This window comes from Protopterus annectens, chromosome 6.part1 (genome assembly GCF_019279795.1).
Source record: "Protopterus annectens isolate FY-2018-M chromosome 6.part1, PAN1.0, whole genome shotgun sequence".
Taxonomy (NCBI): domain Eukaryota; kingdom Metazoa; phylum Chordata; order Ceratodontiformes; family Protopteridae; genus Protopterus; species Protopterus annectens.
The window spans coordinates 280,120,975-280,148,598 of record NC_056738.1 but is presented as its reverse complement, the minus strand read 5'-3'; the positions used below and the strand labels follow the sequence as shown (position 1 = coordinate 280,148,598).

Sequence of the window (27,624 nt, the reverse complement as noted above, 5' to 3'; positions counted from 1 at the left end):
TTAAGGCTTGTAGAACCTAGGCCACATCCCAAGGTTGCACTGGTTCTCGAAAGGGAGGTTTTAGGTGAAAAACACCCTTCAGGAAAGTCTTACAGAGCCTATGTGATATGAGTGAAGAATCCTGAAAACCAATGTGGAAATTAGAAATGGCAGCTAAATGAACATGAATAGTAGAGGCTGATACCCCCGATTGAAAAAGGTGTGATAAGTAATCTAAAACCACCGAAACTGGGGCTGACAAGGGGTCCAATTGTTTATTCGCTGTCCATAATGAAAACCTTTTCCATTTGCTGAGATAGATTAGCCTGGTGGATGATTTATGAGATGCAATAAGAATATTGCACACCAGGGAAGAGAAGTTACCCTGCCTGGTAATCATAGGAAGTGAAGAAACCAAGCTGTCAGCTTCAGGCTTTTTAGATTGGGGTGAGTCAGACCCTGTGGATGGGAGATCAGCATTGGGGATGGATTGAGGATCCATGGTTGATCTAGCAGGTGAGGCCAGAGGAAGGGGAACCAAACTTGTCGAGGCCAATATGGAACAATGAGGATCACTTTGCTCTTCAACTGCCGTGCTTTCTTCAGAAATTGAGAGATGAGGGGAAGAGGAGGATAAGCATAAAGCAGACCCGAGGTCCAAGCATGGACTAGAGTGTCTCTCGGTGACTGTCCCTGAGGGGGGAGCAGTGCAAAGTAGTTGCTGCATTTGTAGTTGGTTGGGGAGGCAAATAGGTTGCAGCAAGGCTGGCCCCAGCAGTTGAAAGTTCTTGCCACTACCACAGGGTTGAGGGACCACTCGTGAGGTTGTAGAATACACCTGCTCAATTTGTCCGCAATCACGTTGGAGGTTCCAGGAATATGCTTTGCAATTAGAAAGCATTTGGAAGCTATCTCCCATTACCATATTCTCAAGGCCTTTTGGCATAACGGATAATATCTGGTACCCCCTTGCTTGTTGATGTACCAGACCACTGACATGCTGTCTGAATGGATCACAATAGTCCCTGATGGAAAAATCGTGGGAATGCTTGCAATACTAATAGCACCACCCTCAGTTCCATGACATTGATATGCAAATGGGCCTCTGTCTCTGACCAAGTGCCTTGGACCAAGTTTCTCTGACATAGCCCCCCCCATCAGGGAGCCATCTGTGGTCAACGTGGCTTTTGACTGATGGGGGCTGAAGGGGTGAGACCATTGTTGGGGATTTTGAGATGTCCACCAGAGCAAATCTCGCTTGCATCTCTGAGTTACACTTATCTGAAAGGACAAAGGATTTTGTAGAGGGTACCACTGAGTGAGAAGTAACCACTGGAGAAGTCTCATGTGGAATCTGGCCAGAGGAACAATGGTGATCGAGGCTGCCATTGACTCCAAGAGTTGGAGTATGGACTGAGCAGATGATTTGTGGTGACAGAGTAGTGGCTGAACCTGTTGTCTTATTCTGTGAAGTCTGTGACCCGGAAGAGATGCTGTAATTCTAAAGATTGTGTTTGGGTCATGTTGGACTTCTCCCAGTTTATAGTGATTCCCAGGCATTGTGCTGTGAGAAGATTGTAGTCTAGGGCTTCTTCCGGTAGATGCTTGTGGGGGCCATGAGGAGCCAGTCATCTAGGTATGGAAACACCTGGAATCCTTGAAGTCGCAGGTGAGCAATGACCACTGCCATGCATTTGGTGACCACTCTGGGGGCTGTAGAGAGACCAAGGGGCAGTGCTCGAAATTGGTAGTGACCAGCTGCTATGCGGAAGTGGAAGTATCTTCTTGAGCACTTGTCCATTTTTATGTGGTAATACGCATCCTGAAGATCTACAGAGCACATCCAATCATCTTCTTCCAGAAGAGGAAGGATAGACTGAACCATGACCATCCAGAATTTCTCTGTTTTTACAAATTTGTTCAGTAGGTTAAGATCCAGAATCTATCTCCAGTCCCTAGTCTTTTCTGGCACTAAAAAGAACCTTGAGTAACAACTGGATCCTATCTGGTCTGGGGGGGGGGGGGGGGGCGTTTGGATGATTTTTTTTGTAGCAGCTTTCGGATTTTGTGTGCTGCTGCTTCCCTTGGACTGGGTGGGACATCAGGTAAGTCTCTGGATGAGGTGGAACAGAGATGAAAGGGGATGTGATAGCCTCCGGATATTATCCATTGTACCCAAGAATCAGTGGTTATGTTTCTCCAAGCAGTGGGGTACAAGAAAAAATGACTCCCAACCGCTTCCAGAGGTGAGCAGTCAGGCAACGCTTCAGGAGCGCTGGTAGGGTTGCCCAGAGAAAGAATCTCTGGAACCCCAGTTTCACTGACCTCCCCTTCCCCAAAAGGGGCATCTTCCATTAGAGTTTCCCCTCTGCCTCTAGGGGAGAACTCGACACATGCATCACGGAAAGAGCCCTGTGATTTTCTGTGCCACATCTTCCAGCTCCTCTGATTTCTAGAGTAGAATCATTGAGGAGTGGTGTGTAGGACACCAATGGCAGATAGGGTCTTGCCATCTCATTCGCACCTTGCCAGCGTATCTTTAATTTTAGGGCCAAACAATGAAGCGGCCATGATGATGGCATTCATAAAGGAAGCCTTAAAGGAATCCACAAAGTCACAAAAGTGCATCCAGGTATGTCGTTTCGTGACTATACCTGCACCTGCCGCTCTAGCCGCTCCTTCCGTTGCATGTGAAATAAGGCACATGGAAGAATTGGATATGGATTCTAGGGTCGCTATCTGAAAAGCTATGTTGTCACGGACCTCATCAGAAACAGCTCCTGCCAAGGTTTCAGAAAGTTGGGTGATAAGGTCCCTCTGGAGTCTTGTAAAGTGTGTCAATTAGTTCAAGGACCTTATGGTGAAGGTCGATGAAGCAAATACACACTTCCCCAGTCTGTCTATCGCCCAGGACTCCTTGTTGGGCAGATAGACAGTCTGGCTCTCTTCTGCCAAGTTTTTTTTGGTTGCTGCCGCCACCACCTTGGCATCTACTGGAAGACCTTTTGACAAATGGGGATGCTCATCTGGGGGAGATAAGATCTTGTCAGGCCTCCACGGTATAGCTTCCAGGGTGTCAAGAGCCTTCCATGCATGCTGGACCATGAGCTGGACAAGCTCATTGGCCAGTCGGGTAACCCAGGAGGTAGGGGGTTGGGCACAAAAGGCCTGCAGGAATAGAGATTCCTCTGAGGAAGGGTTGGAGGACTTCCAGTCACCCCTCTGTCTTAGGATCTTGAGGATGTCACTAAAGGACACCTCATCAGGGTGTGACAATGAGAACCCCTCCCCATCATCAAAGCCCCTATCTTTTAGTCAAAGACTCCTCAGTGGAGTCCATGTGCTTCCTCTTGCATGAAACCTTGTGAGGGACTTCCTCAGTGGGGAGCTCTGGGAAAGATTGCAAAGAGGGGGATCCTGAGCAGGAGATACCTGTGGTTGACAAGCTGTAACACATCTTGTTCTGAGAGGCTCCTGGTCAACCTCATAGAGAAACCTGAAGGTGATTCTGGCCTTTCTAGAAAAGGGCTATATTGACTTTTAACAAATGGATCCAAGGAAGGAGAATACTCAGTCTTCGCTAGTTCATGTGGTGCAGAAGCCAGAACTGAGGGTGTCTGCACCAAGGATAATGGTGTCAAGGTTATCTGCACTGAAGAAGGCAGCGCCATAGAAGTCGAAGGTGTCTGCACCGTAAAGGGTGGTGTGGCAAATGTCTGCACCGATGAGTACAGTGCCATCAAGGAAGGTGTCTGCAACGATAATGATGGTGTCGAGAAGGATTGCACCGAAGAGCATGTCAGTGCCAAAGGTGTCTGCACTGTAGAAGACAGTATCATCAAACTCGGGGCCGAAGGAGTTTACACCAACAGTGCCAAAGGAGACTGTACCTGCAGAGACAGTGCCAATAAAGGCTGTAACGAAACTGTCAGAGCCATAAGTGTCTGCACCGGGAACTCCGGTGCCAGTGGCAAAAAAGAGGACATAGCTGGAGCAAGAATCAACTGGAGCAGTGTCGAGGCTGGGGCCAAAAGGGCAACATGTGTCAGCGCCGGGCTCAAAATCTTTACCTTTTTGTGAGTCAACTCCTTGGGATCTCCAGAGGGAAATGAAGTGAGCAACCTCAAGGAGGAAGAAGAAGAATGCCTCTTGCGGGGTTTAGCAGGAAGGGGTGAGCCCTCTGACCCAGAGATAGCCTTACAGAAAGGAGTTTTAAGGAGGCCTTTCAGGATTAACTTATTCTTCCTTTCATTGAGTCCTGGTTGAAAATTTTCTACAAATCCCACATGGGGGATCCACTGAAAGATGGGAGACATTCAAGCAATAGACACATAAATCATGGCCATCAGAAAGTGGTAAGTTACGTCTGCATTATGTACAATGTTTGGAACCAACACTACTTTTCTTGTCCGACATAATGATATGGAGAAGAATAACAGTACCAAAGAGTTAAGAAAGCTACCCAGAAAGGTAAGAAGAGAGAGAAAAGAAGGATTACCAGCGATGGTAATGAAGAATTACCTCAAAGGTAAGAAAAAGGGTAATAAAAGGAAAGAAGAACTATAGGGAGAGAGTCTTAAAGTTACAATAGGGTAGGAGTATAGAGATAGTAAGTAACTGAAAACTTTTTAAGCACTAACTATATAGAAACTTTCAAAAAATTGTTCACTTAGCTGAGAGAGAGTGGCTTGACATGGTTATACAGCAATGTGGCAAATGAGATCTGAGGTAACAGGAGCAGAGCATTCTGGGTAGGATCTTGGCTCAAGAGTTTTTGGCTGACGTGAGCTTGGTATGAGGCCAGCTTGGTTCCGAGCATGGAACCACTAGCCCATCAGTAAGAAATGAATGAAGATTAACAACATCAGATTACACTCTTACAAGGTCCATTCATGCTTGCTAGTCCTCTGTATCCACCATCTGTGGTCATATGGTGCCTGTGATTGCACATCATCTCTTCATTCTTGGCCTTCTTGAGGCACTTCTACTCTTTAGGCACCCATGTATCTAGATGTAAACGTTGACATACCCCTATGGTCAGTGAAAAGGTACAAAATATGTGCAGCACCATACACACATGTGGCAGCTGAGTCACAATAAGATGCCATGCCTAACATACTGCATTATCACAGGATACATCCAAATACTGGTCGAATAGGATAGCATGGGGATATGCATACTGTCATTAGCTTACACTTTCCAGTGTCCATGAAAGAGCAGACATTGTGTGACCCACACATTCACTCCAACTCAGCATTAGTTGTCCAGTGTACCTTTCCCACACTACCTTATCCACTAAGCTTCATATATAATTCACAGATGCTGACTGCACTGACACACAGACTTCTCCTTCTGAGCCTCCCACTAGGGGATCCACCTCATACAGCCCCACAGTCAAATTTTGAGATACTGCTAGCTATCTCTTTGCTCTATCTTCTCTAATTCATCACTGCAATCCTCCCTTTTGCTCTCCATCCTCATGCCAGTGAGCTGCTGTGGAGCACCTCCCCAAATAAAAGAATCTTACAGTTATCCAGGCAATAGCTCCACCTGACAATAGCCTGCATACACTTAACACAACAGATGTTCTACACTTCTGAACATGCTGATCAATGCAGTTATTTACTGCAGTGATCTATCACAGTGTCCAGTCCTTCTGTCAACAGATAGTTGTGGAGCAACTCCTCCAGCAATAACCCACAGGGTTCTGTCCTGGGACCACTCTTGTTCGGTATATACTTTTCCAAGGTACAGGCAAATGTGGGAGGACTATGGCTCACCAAGTTCACAGACGACTGCAAACTGGGCGCCATAATCGACTCTCCAGCTGACACAAACATCCTTCAAAAAGGTCTCACAGAGACAGATAACTGGTGCCAGCGCCATGGTTTAAAGCTAAATGCCAAAAAATGTATAGTCATACCCTTTGGCAAAAACAATGTGCCCACAAATTACCACATAGGTGGAAACCCATTAAGTACAGAGAAAGTTATTAGGGACCTGGAGACCCAAGTTGATAGCAATCTCTCCTTTGAAAACCACATTGCCAAAGAGGTTAGAAAGACCTTCTACATAGCTCACCTCATCACAAAGGGTTTCACATCTAGATCAAGAGAGGTTATCGTGCCCCTTTATTCATCCCTCATCAGGCCCATCATAGAATACAATGCCCCTTTTGGGATGTACCTTACCCGACACCTGCAGCAATTAGAAAGACCCCAAAAGTATCTCACCAAGAGGATCAAGGGTCTCAAACAGATGCCATATGCTGCTCGGTTAAAAAAACTCCAGCTCTACTCAGTTGCATACCGCCTACTTCGAGGCGATCTATGTCTGACATACAAAGCTATGTCAAATCCAGAATTAATGGACATGCTCCACCTCAGTAAATCTAAATCCCTTAGAGCCACACGCTCGAGGGACTTGAACCTCAGCACAGAAATAAATAGAACTTGCTGGAGGGACAGGTTCATAACCCAGAGGCTCCCTTCACTCTGGAATAGAATTCCAGTTCATGTGAGGCAGAGCACCTCACTGAATCTCTTCAAGAAGAATCTCGATAGGTGGATGGGGGATCGCAGGTTTGTCCCAGGGATTACTCCTGTGTCACTATTAGACAGAGGCACAGTAAACTAAACCTTAAAAAGGGCATAGTATACTCAAATCAAGGGGTGGCGTAAGCCATACAGAATCGGGTTAGGCTTATAATTGCCCCAGGGCAGATAGCCTAGTATGAACCTATGAACCTATAAGAGATCGTTACAGTTATCCTGTCACTCTCCCCACCTGATACCTAAAAACACACACATATATATATATATATATATATATATATATATATATATATATATATATATATTGTGATGAGCACAGCAATGCTAATGCATGTTTATATCATGCTATTTTGGCAGTAGCATGGCAATTATGCTAATTTGGCAATTAAGATAAATGTTTCTGATTCACAAATATATACCAGCCATAGACTGTTCACAGAGGCTCAAGTCCGCTCATACAAATGCATAGAAAACTATAAAGTGGTTTATAAATGTGTGGCAGTTTCATGATGTCCATAGTGCTGTGGGCTTCTTGGACTACCACACTGCCCCTAAGACACTGCTCCACAATCATGGATACTAATGTGGTTGGTACAAAACAGATACCTTCTGTCTAGCACATCTTGCTCCCTGATAGCAGGATTGTTGATGTACAATTATGTGGTGGCATTGCTCCACCATTTTGCCCATCAGTATGTGTCACATGATACCTGCAATGTATGTCAAAACAAATCTGCTATCTTTTCCCCTTGATGGAACCAGAGAAGTCATCTTGAATTCTGGAGGGCTCTTGCATGGTGTAGGAAAGAGAGATTTCTCTACCTCTAATGCAGGAGCCAGAGCTCTATAGTAAGTACTACTAACCAGGGGTCCTTATACATAGGTAAGCATTACTGTTCAGCTATAGGGAGTTTTTGCAGGTTCATGGGCATGCTTTTTTTTAGCACTTGGCAAGATAGAGGAATATGTACTAATATGCCAGAAGAGGCAAGAAAGTAATGCCTTAGCTGCATGTATGTTAGGTACCTGCTTTATTGACCATGTTTGCATTGCTGCTAATTATTTTAACCATTGCTAACAGTTTTGCTTTGCCTATGTGCCACATGCCTTGTATTTGCAGTTGAGGTGTTCTTCTGTTCATGCTACTGCTAAGGATTCTCAGCAGTGGTATGGTGATGCAGACCAGGCCAAGAATGAGTGTTCCACCATCATCCCAGGTGTCATCATCTACTTTATACCTGATCAGTTGTCAACATTCAGGGCCATGCCCATAGCTGTCCACCCCATCATTAATACACAGCGTTCTGGATGGTCCAATCTAAGTCTTATTCCTATGCTGACCATTACACCACCCCTTCCTGTGTCAGTTACATCAAGCATACCACAGATATGACCTAAGAGGCTGTCAAATAATGCTTTGTGGTGGGCTGGTAAATGTCATCTTGCATTATTACCATTGCATTTTGATGCCTTGGTGTATTAATTTTGGAATTCTGTGGCAGTATATAAATGGCATGATCTCAATAGTGTCATACAGTGTATTATTTGGTAGGCTATGTCGGACATGTGGTGGTAAGCTCCTATGGGCTGAATACCAACTGCTGAGGAGTTTTTGCAGCCCAACTTCAATTATCCTTCTGGTGATACTGTTTGCAATGTATGGACTATGTACATCCCTGCACATTGGGGACAAGGTATGTGGCATTAAATCTTTCCCCTTGTGCTTCATATATCAATGCAGTACATCAATGTCAGGTCTCTATACTGTTTTGGTTTGCCACTGCATATTTAACAGCATTTTACTCCTTTAGAGATGCTACTGACAACCAGTGTTGCACACTTTACATTTAAATTAATTTGCTTTTCTGTTTCTCTCTTTATGATGGTCTTCTTTACATTTATATTTCCTGCAGTGTGATCCATGGCAGTGGATTTAGTGTGGCAGCAGCCAACACAATGTGCTCCTTCCTCGTCATTACAACATGCTGAGACCAGAGTGCTCATCACATCCATCTCTCTGCAAAGTAATGTAAATAATCAAGCAGGGGAATACCTGGTAGACTCTGTGCTGTCCTTTGGTGGTCCGTCTTTGATAGAAGGTGTGGGCTTCCCATCTGGATTATCCACAGCCAGATCATTGTCAAATGGGGTTCTAGGCAGTGTAATACACCAGCCCTCCCCCAAAGCCATTCCAGTATCTCATTGTCCATCTCACCCCAATTACTATAAACACTGTTCAGAAAACAGTCGGTATGTATGCTTCTTTCTTCTTTACTTTTGCAGTGATTACAGAGATTTGATTTAAAACTTTTATTTCAAATTTTATAGATTAAACACTGATGTTCATTTGCTAACAAAACAAAATAATCTTACATTAAAAACAGACTTAGCATGAGCAGCAGTAAACTGCACTTCCCTTGAAACTCACATGCATAGATGATGCATTGAAACACAATCGTTGAGACTGTATCTGGCCATTGGCATATTGTGTGCACAATTCACAGAAGGACTGAAAAGTCAGATTAAAGACTTTTTTAAAAATGGCCAGATGATAAGAGCATAATATACTTTCATCCACAGAGGGCCTCTCACCCCCCATGTCTGTCTGTCTGTCTTTGCTGCTATATCTACACTCCATTTCCTAATCACACCTTCTCCATGCCATCTTCCCCATTTACCATTCTGAAAGTATTAATAAAAATGGACGTCACCCCCCCAAAAAAAATATTTTGCTTACACCAGTTTCATCTTTCTTTCCTCGTGTCCTTCTTTTCATTTCTCCGTTTGTTCTTCCCCCTTTCTGTCTACCCTATACACCCACTTCCTTCACATGGATGATTTAAAAACAGTAGGGATTTTGTTGTGTAGACATTATCTGGCTCTCAGCTGTGCTACTAACAGTTTGTTTCTGCAAATCTAAATGTACAATGATGTGCGTATGTGCCAGGCATGCTTCTGAACTCATGGGTTCATGAGACTGACACAGAGCTGTGTCAGTCACAACACAACCTGTTGTATTTTTGCCAGTGAATTGCCCACTTATTCTGATCCTGTCAGGCAACATCATTCCTAATGCATCTTTAATCAGTATCGTACCCAACGTCTCAAGACGGATTGTGTTATTTGGCCCTTCTGCTTCCGTATGAGTCCTAATTTTACCTTTACAGATGTACAGTAAAAGTGAAGGAGTAAATAGTTACTTTGTTTCACAGGATAAAGTCAGAGGAAAGGAATTAGCAGAAGCATTTTTTTCAAAGATAAACCTTTGCCATTGTGATGAGATGTGTTACCTGAATTACTAGCCCGTTATCAACAGATTAATGTTTCTACTAGTTTTCAGTATATGAGACTTCTTATTGACTTTTTTTGCCTGCGAAGGATAAAGTCTGAAATGAAGCACAAGAGCTGCAGACTAATTTAGATTAATTTTACATCAGCTCAGCATGTTAACAAATTAGCTGATATTCTAAATAACATAGCCCTGCTTGATAATAAACTACAACAACAAAAGTCCAAGAAAATATGTAGGGATTATCAGGACTTTGTATCAGGGCACATTTTTACAAGGCCACGAGCTCCCTTGAATGAAGGGCCAATGACTGTATCCAGAGATAAATCAATGGTCAGTCCTGATATGCATCATTCCACTACATGCTCATGAGAGAATCGGCCTTGCCCCTCTACAGAGACTAATACAGTTGCTATGGCAAAAGATCATGTCCGAACAGAACCAGGAAATGAGATCAGCGCTAATGTCAGCAAGCCGTCTATGGCAGACGCTGTTAGGATGAGTGAAAAGCCTATAACAAGAATGAGAGCCAGGCCCAAAGTCCAGGCATCAGCTTTCACTAAAAAAATGGGTTTTCCAAGTTTCCCGGTCCCAGTGAGAAAGAAGAGCGAACACAGGAGAGGCTGATCGACACAGAGAGAGGTGAAGCATTACTGATGCAGTGCTACTGATGTTTGCAATATTTTTAATATTTCTAGCGTTGTTTTATCACAAGAACAACTTCATATTTTAAACAAGGGACTTATGTTTGTGCCTAGTAAGTCTTCTAGTCTTAATGAAGTGATTTTAGATTTAAATCTATTTGGTCGTAATGTTATTTTAAGGGATATGTTTGGAGCAGGGCAATCTCAAGCTACTAGTCTGAGACATCCTAGTGTTTTTGTTCCAACTATGCATCCCATGGTACACACATTTCTTAAGACATGCGAACAGGATATTAAACAGTATTTTCAAGAATTTCTATGTTATTTCAATAATTGAAATGTTTTAGAAAAACAGGTGTTGATAGAACTTGTGAATGATGACCGTATAATTATAAAACCAGCCGACAAAGGATGGGCTGTTATGGTCATGGATACAGGGCTATATATGTTGAAGCATGGTTAATGATGCATCTACATATTTGTTTATCTCCCCTAATATGGTTAAACATAATAGTGGCAGAGTAAGGACCAGACTAATGACTTTAAAACAAGCAGACATTCTAGATGTGGACTTATATGATTTCTTTTATATAGAACATCCAGTGGTTCCTCTTTCTAAGGCTTTGCCTAAAATGCATAAGAAAATTCTACCCCCACCCATGAGGCCTATAGTTTCTGGCAGAGGGTGGGTGATGGAGCATATTTCTGTGTGGGTTGAGAGTAAAATGAAATTACTATTACCACTGTTTCCTAGAATTTTAAAAGACACAGGTCAATTTTTGAATAAATTGTTTGATACTTGCTCAAGTTTAGATCTGAATGGGGTTTTACTGGTAACTTTGGATATTAACAACTTATTTATGGTTATCAGTAATGAATATGGGTTGATGGCCATAAGAGAGGTTCATTATAGTAAAAAGATATTTGATGATAACACCAATGCTTTGATCTTGGAGGTACTGGAATTGGTATTGGAGAATAATATTTTTCTATGTAATGGAGCGTATTATAGGTAAATACAGGGTATAGCCATAGGCACACCCTGTGCCAACCCGTATGCTAATTTGGTACTGGCTTTTTGCGAGGAACAAAACATCTTTAGCAACAGTCACCAATGGACAATAACACTAAAATATTATGCTAGATTTGTAGGTGATATTTTTTTGTTGAGGGGGCATGACGCTGGTGAGCTGTTGAATTTTGTTAACTATATGGAAAGCACTACCAATTTTCTAAGGTTCAGTACCAATTTTAGTGAAGACACCATAGATTTTTTGAAAGTCACTTTAATTAAAAATTATAATGGGAAACTGGATACAACCTTACATAGAAAATTATGTTGGAGAAACTACTATTTGGATTCTCATAGTATGCACCCAAAGCACACATTTCGTAATATAGTTAAAGGACAGAAATATAGGTTTCACGACTTTGTACAAATATAGAAACGTTTATTAAGGAACTGAGTGTGCTACATGACCATTTGTCTGATAGGGGTTATCCCCAATATTTGCTAAATAAAGGGAAGGAAGCAATAACATGTAATAAGGTTGATAGATCTAGACAATGGTATTCAGCAGGTGAACTGTATCAGGCACATTAGTTAATCACCATGGCAAGTTGGCAAGCCCAGGGTTATGTCACGTTATAGTAACAATATATATGGTGTTTGTGATATCATAAAACAAAACTGGAAAATTTTGATGAGTGATGAAGGCTTGAGGGGTAAGATAGGTGATGAGCCTAGTTTTACTTTTAAGCATAACAGCAATCTAAAGGATTTACTTTGTCATGAACCAGGCATGATATATAAACAGAATGTATTGACATCTAAGAGGATGGGCATCTTTCCATGTAAACACTGTAAGGCTTGCCAACACATTAATAGTTGCAATTATTTCATGCATCCTATTACCAGGAAAAAGTACATTTTTAAATTTTATGCTGATTGTCATAGCGAAAACCTGATTTACTTGGCACAGTGTAAGTTTTGCCCAAGTTTTTATGTAGGCAAATCTAACTGCAAATTAAAGACTAGGATTCTAAATCATCTCTCTTCCATTAGGTTAAAGGAGTCATGCAATGTTTTATATCAGCATATAACACTTTTTCCTGATCATTCGTTTTCTTTTTTGGTGTTATTTATTGTAAGAATGAATAAAAGATGTAGTAAACAAAACTGAATGAACTGAAGTACAATGGATCATAGAGCTAGCAGCAGACAGCCCTCCAGGTCTAAATAGCTCTATTCCTTTAAAGCCTGCATAAAAAAGAGGCGGGTTAAACAATGTTTGTGATTGGTTGATTTTTTTGAGCCCTTGAGCCTTTGCTGTTATTTAAAGTTGGTTTTTATATATGGTTTTATGCAGTTGTCTGAAGAAGGGATTTACCCGAAAGCACTCACGTCTGTTTATAATAAAATAACTGGATTATATTGGCCTGTGTGGACCCTGCTCTTTTATTTTCATAATGGGTGGAAAAATTACATGACCATGCAGTCTAGGCTGACTTGGACAATTTCATTTCTTTTAATATCCTGGATTTGATTTTAAGATGGTGATGTCTAAACTGCTGGGCAGGTTGAAAGCCTAAATCTGGATACTGTTGTAGACACTGTACTTTTGGGCAGGTGGGTAAGTTGAAAGCCTAAATCTACATAAGAAGATGAGGATTCACTGTATGCCATATGAGTTATGTGAGATGGTTCCATTTTCACAGAAGAAGTTGAACAGAGAATTGTACTAAAAAGTCAGTTATGCTGGGGGTAAGGAGTAAGTTTATGAGATTTAAAATATCCTTTTTCACAGAATGTGAAGAATGGAGTGTTATAGTAACAAAAAAGTAAAAAAGTGAAAGTAAAGTGTTGTAGTGTATTTTGTGTAATCAATGTGAAAACATATCAAAGAGGTCTTGCTATAAATGTTTGATGTATCTGTAAAAATGGGTACACAGTCATATATATATATATATATATATATATATATATATATATATATATATATATATATATATATAGATATATATATAGATATATATATGGTCCCTATTAAATTAACGAAAGTTACAAATCCCAAACACTCACATGAGCGAAAATGCCGCAACTCAAAATGTTTATAGTGTTATATATTCCAACTCCGAGATCGCAATACAGTTAAGAAAGGGCAAATATCCCAATCTTCACTGTACTGCGATGAAAAAAAGTAACTTTGAGTTGTGGCATTTTCGCTCATGTGATCGTTCGGGATTTGTAACTTTCGTTAATTTAATAGGGACCCTGTATAAATATATATATGTATATATATATATATATATATATATATATATATACACATACATACACATATCTATCCATATCTTCTATGTCTCTCTCTGTCTCTCTCTCTCTCTGTCTATATATATATATATATATATATATATATATATATATATTTATATATATATATATATATATATATATATATATATATATATATATATACACACACATACACACACACACACACACACACACACACACACACACACACACACACACACACATACATACATGTATATATGTAAAGTTTATGAATATTAAAAAAGTCAGGTGAAACAATTGGCTTACATGATATCAGTGAAGCTTTATACCTACAGTATCGAATTATTATCCTTGTCATCTATTTCTGCACATTGTTTCACCTTGCAATCTAAAGCCTTCTGTTTTTAAAGTATACAATGTGACTACACAAAATTTTAATGAAGGCAACACATACTGTATCTTATTGAATAAGAATCAGTGTTACATACGATTATGTTTTATTCAAGTATTAAGTACTGAACAAAGACCATTTAACTAGAAACAACTACTCTTCCATATTAACCAGCATTATAACTATACAAACAGTGCTCAACTATATTAAGAAAATTCAAAGACCAGGATTAAGACAGAATTTTAAGTATTTGAAACTCACAATTTATTACTGTAATGCAGTAGGTTTGCAATGTAGAATATCAGGTAACAATCTGATTTCTTAATCACTGGATGCATTGATCTTCATATACAGCTTCTCATGATACAAGCTTACCTTAAAAAGTTCACATAATTTCACACAATATTCCTAATAAAGTCATCTTCATGGGACAAATGTTCTTCTCCCCTGTACAGTCCTTGTTTTGCTTCCTATGCAGTAAAAAAGCACTGTTTTAGAGAGAGAGAATGTTTCTATACAATGTGTTACTATAAATGCAATTGCCTTAACATAATGAACTTCATGCCATGAGGCCAAATGAACATCCAGTTGATGGTCATTTTAATCAGGTCAGTAAATCAAATGATAATGAATCTTAAGTATTAAGGAAGAAGGTCAATGTCTTTAGGTCTTCATTTATTAATTGTCTTTGCTGTGTGTCATTTTTTGTCTTCCTTTTCTAGGGACACATTTGTTAAAGAGTGACAAGTTTTAAATGGTTGGGGTGGACGTCTTCGGAAAGATGATATTCCTCGAGTATGTGCATCACAAGCTAAAGCATGACGAGGAGATGGTGATCTAAAAAAAACAAAACAATAGAGGAGGATACGTAAAATAAAGAAAGCAACTATAACATCTTATCTGTCTGAGTACAGATTCATTTGTATGTATGTTTATAGTAAATGAAGCTACTTATTTACTTGCACTTTAATTACAGATCCATGAAAATGTATTATTGCCTCCCTTAGTTCAAAGAAAAACAGTAAACTTTTTCCATGGTACAATTGATAGTGCATGTCATGTTCCTCATTCCAAAAATGCTCAACTTTTATTTCTGTATTCTACAACCAAAGCTAAAATCTCAGTTAAATGTAGTCATGCTAAAATCTGCCTAAAAACAATCCTTGAAAAACTGTGTTGTATATCTTAAGCAGTGTACATTCATGAAAAATGACATGGTTACTTTGTTAAGCTGCATTAATTTATTCATAGGTTCACAGGTGTTTAATACGCTAATTTTTAAGCATATCCATGCTTAAATATTAGGCAATATGTCTGCAGATTATTACAAGCCTAGCCATAACCAGAGGTGAGAATTAAACCATGTTCCTTGTATCTGTGAAGTCCTGAACCATTATGCCAAATCTCCAATCCTCCATTTATATTTCACTTTTTGATACAATGTCTACTCAATTGTCGACACATCTTTCATAATAAAATTATGTAAACATAATCAGTATATCTTTACGAACTCAGACAATGCAAGGGAATTGAAGCAAGGTGGTTCAAGTCTCTTAAAAATATTTCCCACAGTCCAACACTGCTCTAAATGGAGTTCTGCGCATGACCAGTCTGCATACTCCACTACCACCACTTTGATTTATTAGTCCCTGGCTAAATCATCCATCATAATGCTGATGGCGAGACTGATGGACCCAGTACTGTAGCTGCCATACTTGGCCTCAACTATTGGCCATGGATTAGAGACACAATGGGATGTTGTGGTACAGAGGTAATTAAAGTACCACACACACTTTGGAAGACTTGCTCTGATGTGTCAAATTGCACCATCACTTTTAAATTTTGTGGCCTTCTTCTAAAAGATGCACTTTAAAGATACAGATATAGCACTGATCCTTGTATTACCCTTAATTAAAAAAATAATAATTTCAGCTTTTAAAACTTATTTTTTTCATACAAAAATGTTTAATTTTTTCAGACTTTGATGATCAGGAAATAAAGATTATTAAATGTTTTATGTACAAGTTTCATAATTAACCTGGCATTCTGACAACAGTATAATTTCCATAAATAATTTGATACATGGTGAGTATGATTTCAGCATGTCATCTCACAAACTATACTGCTTGGGATAACACCCTGATGGCTGGTTCATTTAATCATTACAGTACAGCTAAATTTATTGGCTCACTTACCTCTTCGCTGGAGATGCTAGCCTTTTTAGCACACTTGAGTTCACAGGTCTTTTTTGGACAGGTTTTTGTTCAACATTCTTCTCTGATGGCATGTAAAAACAAAATGAAATCATATAGAAGTCATTACAAAGGTGCACTGAAAATGGATTTATACAAGTAGAGGTACTTACAGAAATATAACAGAAATTCAAAGATATGTGAAATGAGCAAGCACAATTGATTTCTTATAGGTAGTGCTATATTACCACATTACTGTTTTGAAATGTGCAAAGGCAAGAAGACATACACAAACCTCACGATTGTATACATTAACTTTCCAGCATGCAATAATGCCCCATACTGTAGCCATATCTGACAATTAAGAGCTATCTGAGTCAAGAATATTGTACAAAACAATGCATTAAGAATAGATGTACAGTTTTGTAGGTATGCACACATACTGTTTTAATTTATTTACAAATCACTGTGTTAATCTATTCAGCAACACAGACATACACAAGTGTGCATGCACATATCACTGTTATTGTCCTCTTTAGAAAATACCAGGATCACTTTTAGATCACAAAAAGTGAACTGAAAGAAAAAGAATACAGGGAGTAATTTCACAGTAAGGTCTAGGAGATGGTAGCTTTACTGACGTGGAAAAAAAAAAAGAGTCTGTATTAATTGTTCATTTGAAAAACTGCAGATTATGTGAGTAGGGCTTTTCAGATCTTTATTGGAAATGCAACTTTTTTATATATTCTCATAGTTTGATTCCTCCATTCATTGATGATGAGTGGGGAAAGCTTACAGAGAGGCATAACAGAAAATAATACAGAAAGTCAGCATAATACAGTAACATGAAGTTAACTGTAGATTTAACTTAATTCTGGCTGGATACTACATAATGCTTTCAAATAGCTGTATGACATTTTGTTGAATGATTCTGATAAATCACACAAATTAAAATTCTCTGATAAATGCTCAGTACTGAAGAGATATCTTTCCTTCACAGCTACACATAGTACCGGATTGGGATGCTATAAACAGCTTCACAGCCCCCTTCCCCTCTGTTGGAACTGGCACCAGTGTCCAAATCTATACCAAAATACTATACAAGCACTTATATGGATGCATGGAATCAGGAATACCTGACAGGGCAAAATCATCCTCCACGAGGAAGAGTAAACCTATTGCGGTCCAGGACCAAGAAGGAGTAGGTGCCCAACTGGAAGCAATCTCTCCTTAGCCTGAACAAGCAAATAAGAGCACTAGTGAAATCCTCTAAAGCCAGCTTTGAGTCCAAACTGGCCACATCTACTAGAGAAAACCGTAAGGCCTTCTTCACATATGTCTGCAATCTCAAAGAAAGCACCCAGATCTGTAGATATAGTCAACCTACTGGCTGACAGATTCAGTGAAAACAACACCATTCTGTCTCCCCCATCAGTAAATCAGGACATCCCCAGTACCTGCCCCCTCCCCTTATCTCTAGGGAACAGGTCTTCACTGCCCTCTCAAAGGCAAAAAATACAGTCTCCATGGGACCCGATGACATCCCAGCCTGCATCCTACATGAACTCAGGCATGAAATTGCAGCACCATTAGGCACCCTACTCAACCAAAGCCTGAGTACTGGCTTTGTCCCAGCTGAGTGGAGGATAGCCACTGTCATCCCTTTCCACAAAGGTGGAGTGTCCATGGATCTAGGAAATTATAGACCCATCAGCCTAACTAGCATGATCTGCAAGGCCATGGAATGGATTATCATGGACCTCATTAACAGGGACATTGCCAACCTCCAAACACTCGACCCCACAGAGTTCGGCTTTATCAAGGGGAGGTCATGTCTCTTAAATCTGGTTGACTTCTTTGAGACAATCATCAAAGCCATGGATGAGGGGAAAACGGTGTACACCATGTACCTTGACCTGGCCAAAGCCTTCGGCACTATTCCCCACTCAGGCATAATAGATAAACGCTGTCAACTAGGCACCAATCCATATGTTATCAGATGGGTAGCAAACTGACTCACTGATAGAACCCACCTAATCAAAATAGGGGAAGCCACCTCAAGCAATAGACCCGTAATGAGCAGCATACCCCAGGGATCGGTTTTGAGGCCTCTGATATTCAGGATATACTTCTCTGAGGTGCAGGTGAAAACCAGTGTGCTATGGCTGACCAAGTTTGTAGATGACTGCAAGCTGAGCGCAGTCATCAATTCCCCAAGTGATGTGGACGTCCTCCAAGAGGATCTCACCCAAACAAATGACTGGTGCCAGAAACATGGCCTCAAGCTGAATGCCAAAAAATGTATTATCATCCCCTTTGGGGAGAGTGACATCCCCACATATTATCACATTAATAACAATGTTCTAAGCATGCAATCAGTCATGAGAGATTTGGGCATCCAGATTGATAGCAACCTGACTTCTGACCACCATGTTGCTATCGTTGTACTGAAAGCTTTCTACATGGCCCACCACATAAGTAAGGGCATCTCATTCAGGGACAAGGGGGTCATAACATCCCTGTATTCTTCCCTTATAAGGCCAAATTATTGAGTACAACGCCCCCTTTGACATGTACCTCGCAAAGCACATATAGCAGCTGGAGAGACTACAGAGGTTCCTCACCAGAAGAATCCAGGGCTTCAAACAGCTACCTTACATAGTTAGGCTAAAGGCCCTGCCCCTCTACTCAGTTTCATACAGACTCCTCAGAGGTGACCTCTAAAGCAATCTCAGACCCAGCCTTGATGGGACTGCTGCATATCCGCAAGTCAAGCTCCACTCAGCATGCGCAACCTCAACCTGGTCTTTGACATGAATAGGGCATGTTGGTGGGACAGATTTGTGTCCTAGAGACTCCCCCATCTGTGAAATAGACTCCCTCTCCACATCGAGCTGAGTACCTCATTATCCCTTTTCAAGCGCAACCTGGATAACTGGATGGGAAACAGAAAATACACCCCTGGGATTCTATTTGTGTCCCTGCTGGCCAGGGGTTTGGGTGCTGACTTGGCTAAATATGGGATAAACTCTTGGCTAGGCTTATAAGGGCCTCAGGGCCAATATCCTAGTAACTGACTATGATCCTATAAACCATTAGTTTCTGCAGTGCTATCATGTGAGAATCACAACAGGGACAGCAGGGTCCAGAAACACACATTCCTGGACCACAAGCAAGGGCAGCAACTCCAGTAAATAAGACAAGGATTTTGAGGGAGAACCTCTAGCTGCAGAAGTAATTGGCAAATGTAGCATGCACAATATGCCCTTGCTCTGGCTAACAGGCAAAGGATAGTACACACACACACACACACACACACACACACACACACACACACACACACACACACACACACACACACACACACACACACACACACACACACACACACACACACACACACACCACCTAGGTCTCAAGGGTTAGTACACACACTCAGCAACTAAGAGGCAAATGATAGCACACACACTAGCTAGCGGAAGAATACACATAACAACTTAAGTATATATACATATTAAAAGTGATGGCATATATAAATATTAAAAGTGATGACATCCGATGTCCACATATTTACTACTCATGTGATGTCTGTCTATAGATGGCATCAGACAGACACAATGCCCAAAGCACATGACTCATAACTGAAGTAATGTCAAGGTGAGTATGGAACCTGTGATATACGAACAAATGTGCTTCTTACCTATCCACTCTGTGCATCAGACATATATGCACCCTAAGTCAACTCAAATTGAACAAAGGCCATGGCACAGTGATCATTTGCACAGATTAAGGGGGGAGGGGCAGTAGACCAAGGCTGACATGAAAGTAGCGAGTGTGTGTGAGTAAGAAACACAGAACATTCATTAAAGTATGAAATATCTCAGGGCCACTAACAGGAGATATATTCCAATCAACATTAAAGTTTTCTTACCTTGCATGGCAATTTTTGTAAAATGTGTGTGCCTACATGAACACAATAAAGCTTTCTGTTTGCACTACACCTGCCATGTCAGATAGGTGTGAGCTGTGCACGGTAGAATTATCAGTTCAGTGTTGTTGCTCCTGACCACATGAACTGCTTCTGTCAGGAATTGCACTGGCACTTCCTCTTACCTGGTTCAAAGTGGGGGCGCTACCTGAATGTGAGTGATGTCTGCGGGACAAGCTCTTTTCATGACTACTTCCAGGACTATGACCCCATAGCCTATCATGCCTTGGTGTGGACACCTCAGTCATTAATGGAGCAATGGAAGTAGAGCCTGTAAAGGAGCAGGATCTGGCACAGCTATATCGGCTAACAGCAGAGGATGTTGTGGGTCTATGTACATGTGGATGCCAGCCTTCACCCAGAAGATGTTCCATCACAGACACTGACTGATAAAATGTGTCACTCATCCTATCCAATAAGTCACCTACACGGTTGAGACAGTCATGCAAGAGCAAATGATAGCACAATACTGTGATGTAACCATAACTGCTTCGAAAGCACAGCAAGAACTGACATATGTGCAGTATACCAGCAGTGAATTTTTTAAATTTCATACATATCAAAATTCTTTTTTCCATTGCACATTGAAATACATTCAAAATATCAACATGTAAGCATTTTCTGTAGAGGACAAACATAACTTATGAAACAGTGCAGTATTTTGTAGAACAGTCCCATCCAAGTAACTAGCACTAATGGTCTGTCTGTATTCAGTCAGTCTCCCTTCCTTCCACTTCTGTAGCTACACTATTACATTCATAAGTTTTTATAAGTATCCTTTTTGTGAAAGAGTTGACTATGCATCTGTTTATCTCCTTCTATTTGATCAAGAGTAGTCTTTAGCATTTGTGTGAGGTCTGGCAAGGAGCAATTGCAGTATATAATGCTAAATGGCATTTCAGGTGTTATTGCAAAATATGGTGACTGAATGCCTTACACCACATTGTACACCCAGTTAACCTGTGATTTCTCTTGAAGCATGTCTTGTATGTAGTAGGTATAAAAGATTATTTCAGTAGCTATTACACACACAATTTGGTCAGGGAACATATTTATAATAGTAATTCTTAGACATTCTTAAAGTTGTAATACAAAGTTAATATAATAATCACATTCTGACACTCTCAGTAAAATTATCTGCATATTGGACTCTGCTTTTTCATTTAGCTCAGAGAGTTTGCACCTTGTGCCACACAGAAAGCTAGGTTGATAGGTGGATTTTCTATACTAAGTACCGATGACCATACATCACCGCTAAGCCTGTTTGTGCTGTAGAAATCAAACCAAATTCAAGATTTTCACTTTTTCCAGAGAGCTCTTTTTGCTCACAGCTGCCATCATGCAAATGGGGAAGGCAAGCACAGTACTTCATTTTGGAATTGAGTTTTGGAGCTATCATGGAAAGGTATAATACAAAATTCAGAATATATGTAAGCAACCTGTTAAGATAAAACAGATTTGTTGTAAATCTAATTGAAATCACAAATTTTCCTTTCTGATTCTTATTTGTGCAAAAGTTGGCAGGGAGCACCAGTGAACACCAAGAAACACTGATGCTTCATAGTCCGAGTTCAACCCATCAAAGTATAATCACTTTGCCAACATCCACTCAAATAAATTTCTCAGCATTACACTGTAGGAAGAGATTTGCAACAAAAATAAATATTGCTATTGGACTATATTACTTCATTACTTGAAAACTGTTTAATGCACTCATCTGAAATGCAGTGAACTGGGTGGTTAACTGACCACTTCTTTCTAGAAAGTTGGGTCTACACTGCCGCACTGACAATTACAAATGATATACAATCATATACAGCCTTGACACACATAAATCATCATTTTCATCTCTCCTGCATTGGAACATTAGGTATTGCTTGGTATTAACAGTCCACATTGCTCATGCATGAGCACATACCATTGCTAATATAAGTACCATTTATTAACATTTACATACTATCATTATAACCTGATGATCCATGAATGATTCATTGTACATGCTGTGTTTCATAAGTGTGTGTGTCTCATCTATACAAGACATGTCACTCTCCATTCTGTAATATACATTAATGACAGCATAGCTGACATACATCAGCAGTATGTATGTATTATTGAGCATAACACTGAACTTACTCTGTCATATCAACAAATATGGATTTGCACAAAACCTTCAAAATCACAATATTGTTTCTGACACAGAAGAAGAAGCTAATCCCACCTACACTGCACTGTCACAGTGTAAAAGTCAGACTTCTGTGGTAGCATTTGCATTAAGTACTGTATCCTCTAGATTGTGTAAACAGACAGGTAGGGTGTTCTAATCTCAAAGCAGGCAGTGTGTGTGTGTGTGTGTGTGTGTGTGTGTGTGTGTGTGTGTGTGTGTGTGTGTGTGTGTGTGTGTGTGAGTGTGTGTGTGTGTGTGTGTGTGTGTGTGTGTGTGTGTGTGTGTGTGTGTGTGTGTGTGTGTGTGTGTGTGTGTGTGTGTGTGTGTGTGTAAACATGACCTTAATGACTAATGGCCTCAATAAAGTAGTAGCCTAGAGTTAATTCTACACTGCAGGGTGAGTCCACATCAATGTCAGACACTTCTCCCCACATTCTCATCTCTGCGACACAATGCTAATGTCATCCTCTATAAAGTGCACTCTCACACTATAAAAGTCAGACTATTGTTGTGGTGCTAGAGTTAATCCTGTAGATTGCATAGCTAGATAGATAGGGGGGTCTAATCTCACAGCAGTCCGTGTGTGTGTGTGTGTGTGTGTGTGTGTGTGTGTGTGTGTGTGTGTGTGTGTGTACATAGTTGTGTAAATATGACTTTAACTACTGCTGGCCTCAATATAGTAGTAGCCTGGAATTAATTTTACTCTTCAGGGTAAGTTCACATCAATGTCGGATCCTTCACCCAAAACCACACTGGTGTCATGCTCTGTAAATTGCAGTCTCACATTATAAAAGTTAATCTTCTGGGTGGCGCTTGTGTTAAGTACTGTGTCCTCAATTTGTATAAGTAGATAGGTAGGAGGTTCTAATCTCATGCCAGTGGAGTTGTGTAAATATGACCTTAACATTCTGCTGACCTCTATAAACTTGTAGCCTGGAGTAAATTTAACATTGCAGGGTTAGTCGACATCATTGTCAGACTCTTCTCACAACACCATCTTCTCAGCAACTCAGTGCTGATGTCATCCTGCATAAAGTGCACTCTCACACCATCAAAGTCAGATTTATGTGGTGGCACTTGCATTAAGTATTGTGTCCTCTAGACTGTATAACTAGATAGGTAGGGGGTTCTAATCTCATAACAATCAACTTTTGTGATGGTTGGTCAATTTTATCACTGGAGGATTAACTCAACAGATGTGCTCATTTGATTCCCACTCACTAGAAATATTTACATGGTCAGTTCAATCCTATGTCCCCTTTTCACTCTGTCCATAAAAGCATACTGTCTGTAACACACTGATGAGGTCATCATTTCAATAATGCATTCTCACACCATTAAAGTCAGACCTCTCATATGGTTTGTATCTATAATACATGTGTGTGTAGATTGTGTCAGTTGACAGGTAGGGAGTTTGAATACAGCAGTGAGAATCTCCTGGCTGTATGTGTGTGTGTGTGTGTGTGTGTGTGTGTGTGTGTGTGTGTGTGTGTGTGTGTGTGTGTGAATGTAAATAAGTGCAGGAGTGTCTTACATCTTTCATTGTTGACAACATTTAGAATTCCACATAGCTGTAAAAGTCATTTTTGCATACACATCTCCTTTGCATAACACAGCTAATGTCATCCTTTCAAAGATGCAGTGTGGCTCACATGCAATCAGACTTTTTCTGTGGCATGTGCCTATAATACACTTGCATGTAGACTGTGTCAGTAGATAGGTAGGGAGTTCAAATACAGCAGTGAAAGTCTCCTGACAGAATGTATATGAATGTAAATGGATGCAGGTGTGTTGTACACCTCTTAGTATTGACATTTATTCCACATAGCTATAGAAGTCATATTTTGCATACACATTTCCTTTCCATAACACAGCTGATATCACCCTTTTGAAAACACAGTGTGGTTCACATGCAGTCAGATTTCTCCTGCGGCATATGCATATAATGTACATGTGTGTATACTGCTTTAGTACACAGGTAGGGAGTTTGAATACAGTAATGACTGTCAATGTGAATGTGTGATTCTTCCTCATACTTTGCAGAACAGGCTACAAATACATATAGGTGGTATATTTATACAGCAGAAACATGAAGATAATGCACAGCAGTGATGTCATCCAATGAAATTTGCAGTGTCACAGTTGTCAAACAAATCTGTAGTTGTGCTTGTTTTTCAGCGAACCTTCATTAGCCTGTGATGTTAGCTATATAGTTCAAATTCCTACATCCCTGCTTACACTCGGTGTACATGTTAACAGTGTTGTTACCCAAACGCACTATGTCCATGTGTATATATTGTTTTCTGCTGCTACAAGAGATTATTCTATGTTTCCTTTGGAAAGGCTGTATTGAAGACTAAAGCCATCATTTGCATAGACTGTCATTCCATCACATCTGTAGTGAGATACCTCCTCTGGAATGAGAACATGAGATGATGTAATGTATGCTGTTACCTAAGTAAGGCATGTGTTTCAATGGGTCCCCTTTAAAATGTCAACTTACCGGAATATCGGCTTGCAAATCAGCAAGACCACAATGTTGAAAGTTCACAAAGCTGAACTCCCGGAACATCACAATTTAACTCTGGGAAAGTAACCACTGGGACATCATGGTGACCTTTGTCCTGTTCTTCACTGCAGTGCAATATCGGAGTTGGTATATTTAGTTGAGGGGGGTGTGGGGGTGAAGTCCCCCACATTGGTGGGTTTAGTTTGCTTCTGTTTGTAATGTAGTGATTGGTGGCCCAGTGGTTACTTTCCCAGAGTTAAATTGCAACATTCCAGGAGTTCTGCTTTGTGAACATTCAGTGTTGTTGTCTCGCTGATTTGCACATCGACATTTTAAATTAGACCCATTCCAATACAAAGGGGATTATATCCACATTGTACTTAATTGCTGATCTATCATCACAGTGACAACAGCAAGAGGCTACAGAACATTAGTCAATGCTGTCTGACATATAGCAAGATTTGGTCTAAGTAATTACAGGAACACATGTTCCTTGATTCATGCACATGATGTAATGCTTTTGCATAACCACATATATGACAACTGGCTATGCACTTATACCATGGCAAATTCATTGATCCCACTATAGTGTTAATTTTCTCAATGTTTAGGCAAGTGTTCCAAACCAGCACTGATTGATTATAAGCATCTGTGTCCTTAATTGCTCTGCATGAAATACATCTCATCTAATTATACTTTGTAAGTATAGAGTGGCAGAGGTCTCCTCATCAATTTTAGCACATAAAAGTTATGGCCAAATAAAGTACAGCTGTTTGAATGATTTGACAAAGGTGGAGTTCAACAGCTGTGATAACAGTTACACTGTAGCAAATGTGACTAATAGCCATATTGTTATTTTGAGGAGTTGTACAGCTCGATGATCAGTTCTAGCATAGGGATTCATTCTGTATGAATGTAATGACATCACACAACAACCATTACATCACATAAGTCTTATCTCTTGATATGTTGCAAAAACACATGTGAATGTAGCTTCGGTTTTTGTGGCAGTAGAGCTTTGTTCTGCCAATGTCATTAAAGTGCTACTTTGGTACATGCATGGAGTACTGTGGTGTACTTGAGTGTGCTCCAGCTCTTTGATGACATGTGCACAGGCATACAGACAAACCTTCCTTGACCATGGAACACTGATAAAGAACTGACTACAATTATGTGTACATGGGCATACTCATTTAATTGCCATCAGTCTGACATGCTGATATGACATTCATTATCAGGGATCCTTTCTTAATTTACACATTTATTTAATTTCTTTGTGACAGTACCCATTGCTACCTACTGTGGTAGATGCTGAAAATGCATGGCTCTGGGGAATACATTGCATCATAATGTATGAAGTATTTACATCTGTTCTTATCTTTCTGCGAAATAACTGTGTCAGGCTGGAGTGCTTTACTCAAGGCTATTATGTATGTCACACTCTGCTCCCAGATTTGTAACATAACACACATCAATATATTGGATGCATAACCATTACAATATTAAAGTTCATAATTCCCTTCAAGGATGATCCTCCTCATACATGTGTTATACCTACTTCTGTGGCATACACCGTTAATACACAGGTCAAGGTTAACATTGATGAGATGGGTTCAATTTTGCAAAAGGAGATTATGTCACCATTTCTATTTTCTACCATGTTATATTGACAAAATGCATGCTGTGCAAATATTCCATAATCTATGTACTGTCCTTGCAAACTGTGATCTCAACGGCATGTTAATTACAGTCATATGTCACATAATTCCTCTCTTTTACAATGTTAATTGGTGTAACTGTCACATCCTATAATATCATGTCTGTTTTTATTTACCTATATTTGCTCAGGAAGTGTGACCACCATTAATTATTATGACATATGTATTGCAAAATGTTATTATTATAAAATTGTCTTTGTGATATAAAAACTTTCACATCAATTATCTTATTAGAATTTCAACATTTACCCTCCCCTCTTACATATTTCTATATTCATCAATGACTTCTGCGCACATTGCCCTCAGTACACTTTTTCTATCTGGTGACCCATGTACTATATTTACCCTTGTTGTTTTCCCTCCCTTCTAATTTCTATATTCATATGTTTTTTTTATGTGAACAACACACTCAATATACTTTCCCTGCCTGGTACAGCTTGCATTATTTGCTCTATCTAGCTGTTCTTGCTGTCTGTGTAAGCACACACAAGTTTGCCCATAGCCAAGCTTGTATTTTTTTTTTTTGTGTGTGCTTGTGCTGCTCAACACATTTTCCTGGCCATAAAAACTTGTTTGCATTCATGTAAGCATGATAAGTAGCATACATATGTGATCAGCACTGCTGTTCATCCTGGTAACAGAGAAACATTGTGTAGGCTTTGAGCAAAACTTACACAATTGTTCATGGACCCCACAGACAGTTTTTGTTGAGGTATTGTTCTGACAGTCAAGTACATTTATGAGAAAGGAGTAAATCCACAAGTCCAAAAAAGGAAGCCAATCTGGTGGTCCCCTTCCATAAACAAACTCTACGACAGGAGAAAGAAATTGTTGCAAAAAAAGAGTAAAATCCCATGTTTGGATAAACTCTCTGGTCAGCCTCAATAAGAAGCTGAGA

General features: G+C 40.0%; 1 protein-coding gene across 1 annotated transcript in view; it reads right to left on the bottom strand.

Annotated features, from left to right (window-relative positions):
- Positions 1–14,395: 14,395 nt before the first annotated feature.
- Positions 14,396–27,624, bottom strand: part of LOC122805511 — a 2,681,670-nt gene continuing 2,668,441 nt past the window's right edge. The window contains exons 11-12 of the mRNA XM_044075707.1: positions 16,351–16,432; positions 14,396–14,992 (exon numbers count right to left, since the gene is read on the bottom strand). Of these exons, the coding sequence (XP_043931642.1) occupies positions 14,854–14,992; positions 16,351–16,432 (221 nt within the window). The 3' untranslated portion in view covers positions 14,396–14,853. The remainder of the gene's footprint in view (positions 14,993–16,350; positions 16,433–27,624) is intronic.